Below are 10,660 nucleotides of genomic sequence, written 5' to 3'. Positions count from 1 at the left end.
GGAAAAAGATACTGAGGAAGTAAAGGAAAAAGGTGTAAGGATTTCTGAACAGACTATGATTATAAGAAGCCCCATTCTGCAATCATTTATGCGTGTGTGAAGTTTATACTGCAATATGTAATGCTTCAGGGGAGTGTGAAAGGAAAAGGGAGTCAACATTGTGTATAGTCTGCTACCTTCTGCAAAAGGATGTGAGAACAGACCTGTGAACACAGAGCACTAGCAGCATATGAAGATGTATTTTTTTTTTAATTCTGGCATCCTTGCTGCATCAGAACTGATGTGCTGTTTTAAGAGTGCGAGACCTGACTGAGCACATATGCAGGAAACTGGTTGATACAGGTCACTTCTCTAAAATCCTAAATCTAATTCATTGCTACCATGAGTGTGAAAATACGTCTTTTTTGGCAGCATTGTGTACTTGTATATGTCTAATATGCGATTATATGAGCTTTGGCGAGTACACTTATTTTAATTTCGAAAAGCTCAACTGTATGAGGTCAGACCTAAATGAAAACACTCGATGTTAACTTGCTATACTGAGCTACCTACGTTTGAATACAACTGAGACAGTGATATGTGTTTTTAAAATGCCTGCAGTTACTGACAGGTTGAAGTCCCTCTGCATTGTAGTATGTTGCAGACTAGCGTGGAATAGCACAGAGTTTATAGGGGTGTGGCTGCAGTATTGCACCCAAAATGTACTCCAAATTGATTTCCTTTACTCCTTCAGGAAGCTGGAATGTGAATGCCCGAAGGAGGCTGGTAAAGAAGATGAACAGTTCGGCTCGTGCCATCTGTTCCCCCAAACATACACGATGCCCTGCAGAAAAAAGAGAAAAAGAGTTACTTGCATAAAGATAAGTTCTGAAAAAGAACTTCAAACAAAGTTCTACTGAGTGCTGTAAATGCTGTTAATGTAAGATAATTATTTCCTATTTCCTTCTGTAAGGACAGAAGATGCCTTTGGAGGTAGGGGGAAACATTTAACTGAGAAACTGTACATCTCTAAGTCACCTGTTTGGTTTGGGTTTTTTGAGTTTTGTTTTGTTTTTTTCCTTGGGAGTGTGTATGAGATTCTTGCTGCTTGTTCTGCGAGAGACATCAATTGCTTCTCAGTTAAGCCAGATTTTAAAAGGCTTCATATACTTCAGAGTCTTATCTCTGGTTGTTGAGGCGGGATGCAATTCTGAAGCTAAGTAAAAGGATGTAATCAGGCTTTCTTCAACAGAAATTAAGGCGGCTATATTGGGTCATGGAATCACAGAATGGTTTGGGTTGGAAGGGACCTTAAAGACCATCTAGTTCCAACCCCCCCGCCATGGGCAGGGACACCTTCCACCACACCAGGTTGCTCCAAGCCCCATCCAGCCTGGCCTTGAACACTTCCTCGTAGCCCAGTATCCTCTCTCTAGCACTGTCCAGGAGCAGATACAGAAGTGAAGGGATTGAAATGTAGGCATGTGCAGTGATGTATAGACTCAGTGACTCATTTTGGCATGTTGTTTTCACAGTATATATCAGGATATCTATTTATGTATTCCAGACTGAAAAAAAGGTATGTATTCAGGATATCTAAGTACTCAGATTATATAAACAGAAAACAACCAAAGCAAGTTAAAAAAGAAAATGTCCTATGCTGGGTTGAAACGGTAGCCTAAATTAGTTGCCTTGATTTGTGTAAACTAGTGGACATTTGGTGAGTAAAGGAGGTAAAATGCCAAGTACCTGTTTTGCAAGCACGATTTTAGGATTTACAGGCAAATGGTTTTAAAGTCAGGATTTACTATGTTTATCTGACTGCTTTGTACGTTACTTAGTATACTATTTGCTTTTTATCTACAACAAATGTATAATAGTATAATCTGTCACAGTAACATAAAAAACCCTCAGCTGTTTCCCAGTGGGTTTATTGTTTAATATTTGTATTTTAATTTTCAGTAAATAATGCCAGCTTCCTGTTATGTGCTGCTTTTCTTCATAATCTGTTTATTGGAGAAACTGTTAGTCTAGAGGATCTCTCTGAGTTATGTGCTACACTGCTTTTCAGTCTTTTATTTTTTTCCTTTCCCATGTTTTTGAATCCCTGCATTTTGCATTGTAAATTAGGTAAGTTGTACATCGTAATATGCTTATGAAAAATCAGAAATTTTTTGGTTACCTAATAATATTCTACTGAAAAGGCTGGATTTTGTAGTTTTTTGGAGATACAAGAGAACCTGGTGCTAGACTATTACTGTAGGATTTGGGAGACAGGTTTGGTTTCCTGCTTTATCATGGATTTTCTGTCTATATTTTGACAAGTAGTATTATTTTGTCTTAGGGTTCCCCATTTGTAAGGTGAGAATAAATTGATTTTCTATTTTTAAGTGTGTTATCAGGACTTAATACATTAGGGACTAAGGAGCTCAGATACCCTTATAGTTGGAACCAGGCACGTACCAAGGAGGTAGCAGCATGTCTCTTAGCCGTACTCGTTCTCAGTTTGAATGTATGAAAAATGTAAAATACAAGACAATATTTGTGGCTCTTACAGTAGAACGCTTGACTTTAAATCTTTGTCAAATATGTTTTTATGAAAGTATTTTTTTTAAATTTTAGAACTGGTGATTTTAGTCTTGCTGCAAGACGCAGCGAACAGGAGTATTCACGTGTCAGGGCATTACCTGCCGAGAAAGGCAAGAACGCCTCTTTGTTCACGAAGTTGCCAGCCAAATCAAGGAAGTGGTTTGGGTTGAACTTCCAAGGAGTTGCCCAGTGCTCGGCGTCATACACAACGGAGTGCAGGTTTGGCAATACAAGTGTGCCCTGCAAGAAGAAGCAGCAGCGATTATATTTTTTATGTATGACTGATTCTTTTTTCGGACTTAACAGGCAATACACTATCCTGTGCTTGCAGCCCAGTACTTGGATTCAACTCGATCTTTTCCTGTGCACATCCAGGCATAACAAATCCTTGTATCTTCTGTTTGTCAGTGTATTACATGTTCGTCTTTGTCTAAATTACCTTCTGTCAGGACTACTGAAGTGTCTTCATGTCTAAGCTGGAGTGGAGCCTGGATTGTTTTACGTACTTCCCAGACTAATCATAACACCTTCCACTTTGTTTTTATACTCTTTGCTGGATCTTTCAATTCTATCTTGTCAATTTTATGTTTAGTATGTTTGGGACATTTATATCATGCCAGTGTGACTCTCAGATCTCCTACTGTACGGAGCTGCCATTTTCTTAAGCGTGTGGGTTTTTTTTTTTTGGTGTGTGTGTGCTTTGTCAGGGATGACTATAGGTTGCTCTGGGCTGCTCCATTATGTGTGAAAGTTAGCTGGCTTGACATTCATTACACCTCGTTTCTTCACTATTCCTTAAAAGACGTGTTCTGCCTTGATGCCCAGGCATCATCCATATTTGACTAGTGGAAAGAAAGACTTCCGTTTTCCTTATGTTTGGTACTTGTGCTCTTAGCCTTTTCTCAAGCTTTCTTTTGCATCTGCTGATGTAGACTTAGCCCTGGTTCAGAGCACTCAGCTTTGTTTCACGTCTGTGACATGCTACCACATGCTGTCTGTGCAAAGTTAGGAATTGCAGAAGCTAGTGTCATATAAATAGTAAATGTTAATAGCACAAAGCTTTAAGAAACATGGAGGTATACTCTGTACCTTTTTAACGTGAAAACCCAGCAAAGTTGTACTCCTCACGCATTGTCGAGGGACCCCAACAGAAGTGATGTTGCTGTACCGCAAAGCCTCGTGAATCACAGCATTTGTGTATGGCAGTTTTTTACGGTCTTCATAACTGATGAGGTGGGAGGGTTCCAGAACAGCCTCTATCTCTCTTTGAACCTTTTCTGCAGAGAAATGAAAGTATTTTGACTTTTTTTCCCTTTTTTCCCAGTAGATTTCTGTACGAATATGGTCCAGGACTGAAGAAAAAAAAAGAAATTACGTGGCTCTGAAATGCATTGGCATGTGGTTTGACTGCTGTGTTGGTTTTTAGTTGATCAAGAAAGTGCATATCCCCAAAGCACGAGATGGTCTCTCATTTAAGACACATCCCACTTGGTGATAAGGATAATACAGTTCTATGTTTCAAAAAAAAAAAAAAGGGATTAAAATTTGAAATTAGAGGTGTCATTTTTGTTACATTTATAAAAACACACATCAGACCGGGTGTCTTAAAAGCTTTTCCATTTTGAGGGTTAGGAGGAGACTAGGTTGCATATGAAATATCTTTAGCTTGTTATTCTGGCTTTGCCATCCCCTTCTAGTGAGATAAAACAGTTGCTGCTACTGATTTCTGCTAGTGTTGCCTCTTAGTGAACTGGTGGGGAAAGCACATGTTTGTTTCATTCATTAAACTTCCATTTTCTAGATCTTGATTGTTGATGTACCACCACTGTTAAGGGTTATTTTGAAGTATTGCAAGTGATTGAGCTAACACTTAACACTTTAATGATGTTCATTATGATGTAATGCTGAATGCAGTTCTCTCTGATAACGCTTTTGCTCACCTTGTATTTCTGGGTATTGTACCATATAGAGCAGTGCCCAGAGAAGGGTGGTACTTGTTGTTTCTGTCCCTCCCAGTAAAAGGTCAACCACCGTCTGAATCATATTGTCTTTATTAAACGTAGAAGTAGGGTCATCTTTGCTCTGTAGGGTATATTCACAAGAAGACCATGAAGTGGATAATTTCAGACATTTCTTCAGTCACATAGAAATTGTCATTGTTTGATGAAAACAGTGAGCAGCCCACCAAAACAAAAATCTCCAGGGCTAAACAAATAAAGCGTGCATATAAAAATTCCGTAGCAGTTTCTTGAACAGTGAGAATTTGTAGTGGGCATTGAGGCCAAGGAGGGGATAGTGTGATAAACAGATACTTACTTTTGTTATTTGAGCAAGGTAGAAGTCAATGAGATCCTGTGGATCACCTGAGTTCTGTCTCTCATGAGTCTGGACCTCATTCATAACGAAATTGTGCATGAAGTCATTGTACGCAAACACTGTCTGATGAGGTCCTGGGAAATGGTGCATAAGCCATGGGAAAGCATCATACAGCTGTGATTTTAAACAAAAAGGAAGAAACATGAACTCTTTTAAATTGAGAATGCAGTTCTGATCTCCTGATAACTCTATGAAGTCACTGCAACACATGGGCTCCTATTTAGGATGAGAGGCAATAGACACAAGTCACAACATGAGAAAATCTGATTAGATGTCAGAAAATGTTATTTAATTATTTAACTTTTTAAATTTTTTAAAAAATTATTTTATTTTTACCAGGTGAGAGATTAAATACTGGGAACAGGTTTCCCAGAAAGTCTATGTGAAATCTCCATCCTTGGAGACTTGAAGACTTGACCAGGGAAGTGCCTGATCTAATTAGACCTGCTTTGAGCACAGAGTTGGATTAGCTGACATGTGGAGGTCCCATGTAGACTGTAAATTATTCTACATTTCTAAGAGGGATTATGAAACCTTTACATTACCCTCTAAGTAAACTGTCATTAAGGAAAGCTTGCCTGAGATTTGTTAATAGCTTTTTTACAATTAGTAATATGGAGCGGTCTAAATTGTTATGATCATGTTGAAGGTCAATATTCAACACTCACACGATCAATCCTTAACAGAGAGGTTGAAGACATAAGAGGTGTGGAAGCTGACTTGACCTCTCAGTCTGAGAAAGGTTCCCTCCAGGAGAAACTGGCGTGGGTGTGTGTGTGTGTGTGTGTTGGGGGAAAGTTGTTTTTTCCGCTTCTTTGTGTTGTGTATGTTTAGTGAAAGGACTTCAGTCTCTAGGACTACTGACAGAGCCTGTTCTATTTATGGCCTGTGACTAGGCATCTGTTGGCCAGTACAGACTTCCCCATCAGGTGATGAAATTCTCACTGTCATGTAATGAGCGGTATTGGGTCACAGGAGAGCAGGGGAATGATGATATTTTACTTTTTTTTATCTTTTTTTTTTTTTTTATAGATACCTAATAATGCAACAGGGTCTTCTGAAAATGGGTGAATCAGTAATTGGGAGCTGAATCTGTCTCACAAGCAGGAGATTTTCTCAACCTTGATTCATACTCTGATTTTTTTAAGGCATTTCTGTATGAAAGCGTAGGAGAACCTGATAGTGGTATAGACCACCAGTGTGCCAAAATCTTCACGGTGTAAGCACAGTTAGACTTTCAAGAATTTTAAAATATTATTCTTGATGTGGTGAAATTGTCACCTGTATCTTACAGGAAGCTCAGAATAACTCAGATCTTGGTGATAATATGAATTACGTGAAAAACAAGGTATCTCCTGAAAAGAATAGGACTTTGAAGGGTTAGTTCTTATTAATTGCACTTCTGTATTCTGACGACTAAATGAAAATTAAATTTTCAAAGTTGCTTTAATTTTAAGATTTAAGAATCTGACGTACACAGTACTCTGCAAATGATTACTCGTTTGAAATATGTTACATATTTTGGCAATCTGTGAAAAGCAGTAATCTAGAATTCAAATTTTAGCACACACTTTATTAACATAAAGAATATAAGGCAGTAGTGAGATATACAAGGGATGCATTTCTTACTGTACAATGGCTCACAGGGTAATGGTATGGAAATGTTCAGGAATAATTGCCACTGACCTTTAAGTTGTTTTTTTTTTTTTTTTAACTTGTGAAGCACAAATGCAGTTTAGAGAATAAGAACAAGAAAATTAGGTTCTCACCCTGCCCCAGATAGTAGCTTGAAAGTAGATCACAAAATAAACAGCTTTGATAAGCTTGCTGAAAGATTCATCGTCTCTGGAGAAGCGGTGACCAAAAACAACAGCACAAATTATATTTGCAATAGCATGGACAAGGAAAGTGTGGGGGTCGAAAGGTTTGCCTGTGAATATAGGAGGTATGAGTGAGTATTTCTGAGTAGACTACAGTGAGAAAAGTGAAGGAAGAGGAAGTTTGGTGTTTTTTTTAAAAAAAAAAACATTAAAAGTAACGCTAGTTCAGAGTGTGGAAGATCAGACAACTTTTAAATAGATTTCATATAAGTAAACTAGTTTATATGAATTAACTGGATGGATTTTAAGTTCAGGGAATTTTTATTTTCATTCTGCTTTTTACTCTTGTAAAATACAGTGATTATTGGTTTTGAGAAGACAAACGTTAGATCTCTTTTCCCCTCTCTCACTTGTGGTTGTGTGAAAACACAAGCAGTTAATTAGAACATATGCCTTCAAATCTGGAGGCAGATATTTTAAGCTTGGCAATTAAAAACCAAAATGAACTGCCCCCTCCTCCAAATCAGAAAAACCACCATAATTTTAAAGGTTTGTTTTCTTAGTCGTGTTGAAATGGCTTTCTCCTTTTGGTTTTCAGCTATATATATATCTACACTATTTTTTTCCCACAGACTGAAAATGCAGAAATCCCATAATGCTTATTTTACAGGATGGAAAACAGTTCCCCTTAAAAAGGGTTAAAGGAAACAGAGGCTAAATCCAGAAAAAAAAATTTAAGTACACATTTCAATGGCAAGGAAAAACTTTAAACTATGCTTCTATGGAAAATAGTGGATTACACATCTCTGACTTCCATCCGACATTTGTATCCTTGGAAAGAGTAAGTACAATTACTGAGTTTAAAATGGAGGAAGGACTGCACGGAAGGTAAAGATTTGGGCTGTACAGGGACTCAGAGCTGACGGTTTGTTCATCTCTTACATTTTAAAGATCTGCGAATATGTTGCTCAGAAGGAGGTGGGCCATGTTGATGTGTCTAGGGCAAGGAAAGCTGGAGAGAGACCTCGGGCAGCTCCGCTCTGTTTTCACATTGGTATGGAACATGATGTGAGTGAGGCATTTGGCTGTTCAGAATATTTATATTTAATTGCTTTATTTTGGCATCTTGCTAAAATTCTATTGGTTTCTGTTTCATCCAAACCTTAAAAAGAAGTTTTGTTGGACAACTGAATGATAAATTCCTTGTGTTGGGGTTCATTCTCTGCCAAATCCTAAAGGCCTGCTGTCCTAGAACGACTTGCAGCAGATCACAAATTGTGTATTTTATGGGAAAGAACATAGGGTTTTTCTATACTCCTTGACTGTACGAACTGTTACCAGATGTCCCCAAGACTGTGTTGATAATAAACATTTTTTTACTATCCTTATTTAAAAAAACAATTTTATATTGCCCGCTGTGCAGACAAAACATTTTTTGTGAAGAATGCAATTAAGAAGCCAGTAAGAGTCCCACTAATATGAAAAATATCTGTATTACTTGTAAAAATGTATTGTGAAACTTCTACTCCCCTAATCTATTTCAGAAAAAGCTCTATTCTTCTTCTAGTGAACTTACCTTTTGTATTTGCAAAGATGTCCAGAAGGTGACAGGCCTCTGTTTGAATTTGACGCTCCAAATGGTTCTTACCGAGTGTCAGGCTTCTTATAATCGTCATGCCAAAGCGTCTCTGCTGCTTCCAGGTGTGCCCACTTGTCAGAAAAATACCTGAAGAACACAGAAACGTTTATTTCATTGCTGGGAAGGGAAATCCTTTCACTGCAGGAGGCGAAATTCAATTTAGATGAGGTTATGTTTCAGTAACAAAGGAGATACCATAATTTCAGGTACTGACTTGTGGTCTCTAACTTAGGTTTTTGTGACTGCCAGCTATATAGCTGCTTACAAATGTGACCCTGCAAAGTGAGTGGTAGTGGGTTTCAGTAAGGACAGACCAGCTTTGTCTATAGATGTCTTCTGCATGAATGTTCTTCTGTTTTAGAAGCGCTACAACGGAGGGGCAACTCCTCTAGGAAAATATTCCTTTGAATCTATTGGGAAGAAAAGAGTCAGTAGTGTGCTTTATAAGAGGAGAAATTTTCATTTTTATCTTTTCTTAACGTGCTAGCTCTGCACAAAACCTTTTTTGCTATGTAAGCCCGGTTATGTACTTGTACAGCAGTAACTCGTGTATGCATGTGGGCATAGGAAAGCATCTTTCTTTGCATCTTGTTCTGCGTCAGGATTGTAACAGCTTGTACCTTTCTCGCCCATCATATCCCGGTAGAATGGGGTGAGAGGTCTTCCGGAAATTTCCTCTGAATGAGTGATGATGCCATCTTTTACCGCTTTGTATCCATTTAGTACAACCATAGGTGTCTGTCCCATCCACAGTGTGTAAATGTTTCCATAGATGTTGGTTAACTGAAGAGTTAATAACAGTAAATGAATAAATGCAAACCAGGGAATGCATATTCTTAAATACTAATTTTAAGAGTTCTCTGTAGTTGTAACTAAACCTGTTTGCCAACATCAAATTGAATTACAAGTTTCAGAAAAATGTAGCCTTCTCTTGTAACATGCTTTGGCAACAGAAGATAATTGTACTTTATGGAACAGATACTAAGGCCATCTCTCAGAAGACCGCCTCTGAAAATTTCACAGAAAGAGAAACAGGGGTCTTCTCTGTCAGCTCAGAATCAAAGAGCAAATGAACACAGGCAAAATCCCAGAGCTTTTCTGTTTATTTTATTAACAAACCAAAATTATTGTATTTTCTTGCGTCTAAGAAAGCGAAGGAATGTTTTTGCGTTCTTTCCTATAGCTTCCATGTGATTTTTCTTTCTTTTCTCTGTTGTCTTTCCTCAGATCGTGCTTGTATTTTTCCTTAAAATAGTTTGAAGCAAGTTCCTTACATTTTTAAAATTGGTTTATAAAGGAATCACACTGTGAACATGACAGTAATCAAATTTTCCTGTTTTGTTCTAGTAATACTCTGTTTATTGCAGATAATACATCTTTTGTTATACAAATAAGAAAACAAAGAGTCAGTTTATACTATATGTTTGGTCGTCTGATGGAGAGCAGACCACTTGTGGCCTGTAGATGTTCCAGTGACATTGGTGTCAGGCAAAGGAAGTTCCACCAGAGGTGGCTTACAGGGCTAGACACCAACACAGAAACAGAGAAGGAAACTGGCAATGGAATATCATGCTACTGACAGTGCTTGTGGTAGTTATACATGAATGTTACTGTATCCAAAAGAGAAAGAAAATAACAAGGAGTAAGGCAATTATGGTGTTTGTTACTGAGAAATACTTTTAATAAAGCAGGGTCCTTGGATTCTTTGAAATCAGCTGATAATCTAGCTTGAGGTTTAAAAAAATAATTCCAAGTTTAGACTGTTCCTATGCAATGTACAATTCAAGTTAAAATAAATTTACACTGATTTTCAACCAGAGAGATAAATAAATACCTTAGTGAGAGTTTCTCGACGAAGTTTGAAGTCCAGCAGCCACAAATTTCCAATGACGGGGAGGGGAACTGGTCCTGGAGGAAGCTGGGTACGCAGCCATTGCAGCTTTAGGAACTGCAAAATCAGAAGACATACTACTAGAGCTATAAAAAACCCAGCAATTCCCAACATCTTGTCAAAATTTTAGCCTCTCACTGGGTTTTTTTGAATTTTTTTTTTTTCTGCATATGACTTCCTCTGAAAATTGGGAGTTGTGTAGATGAGTTTGCTTCTACTGAAGTCAAACTCCTTCTAAAGAATGTATATCTGCTTTAGCCATCTGTCTCCCTCTCTGACCATCTACAGTTTTCCCAAGCTGAAGTCCTTAGAAAACTGAAATATGTGATCCTTTGCAGTCAGCCAAGCCACACCTACTCTCTTTTA

General features: G+C 37.9%; 1 protein-coding gene across 2 annotated transcripts; it reads right to left on the bottom strand.

The window, feature by feature from the left end:
• Positions 1 to 644: 644 nt before the first annotated feature.
• On the bottom strand, positions 645 to 10,408 carry LOC104352523 (cytochrome P450 2J2). 2 transcript variants are annotated; one of them, XM_086468126.1, is made up of 9 exons: positions 10,238 to 10,408; positions 9,024 to 9,186; positions 8,341 to 8,490; positions 6,714 to 6,874; positions 4,885 to 5,058; positions 4,509 to 4,701; positions 3,658 to 3,845; positions 2,667 to 2,808; positions 645 to 823 (listed from the first exon to the last, which is right to left on the bottom strand). In XM_086468126.1, the coding sequence occupies exons 1-9, from the start codon at positions 10,406 to 10,408 to the stop codon at positions 645 to 647; spliced, it is 1,521 nt and encodes a 506-aa protein (XP_086324252.1). The 2 variants fall into 2 exon arrangements, with proteins under 2 accessions (XP_086324252.1, XP_009957185.1); XM_009958883.1 differs by having other exon boundaries at positions 4,509 to 4,650.
• Positions 10,409 to 10,660: the final 252 nt, after the last annotated feature.

Source organism: Leptosomus discolor, chromosome 7 (assembly GCF_034619465.1).
Source record: "Leptosomus discolor isolate bLepDis1 chromosome 7, bLepDis1.hap2, whole genome shotgun sequence".
Classification (NCBI taxonomy): domain Eukaryota; kingdom Metazoa; phylum Chordata; class Aves; order Leptosomiformes; family Leptosomidae; genus Leptosomus; species Leptosomus discolor.
This window is presented reverse-complemented; position numbering and strand designations above follow the sequence as displayed.

Bases quoted from the DNA above. Each gene is read 5' to 3' on its own strand.
- LOC104352523 (XM_086468126.1), bottom strand. From the start codon at position 10,408: ATGTTGGGAATTGCTGGGTTTTTTATAGCTCTAGTAGTATGTCTTCTG. The intron at 5,059-6,713 runs GTGAGAACCTAA...TTAAAATCACAG, and splicing joins AAGCTACTATCTGGGGCAGG to CTGTATGATGCTTTCCCATG. The intron at 4,702-4,884 runs GTAAGTATCTGT...ATGTGACTGAAG, and splicing joins ACCTTGCTCAAATAACAAAA to AAATGTCTGAAATTATCCAC.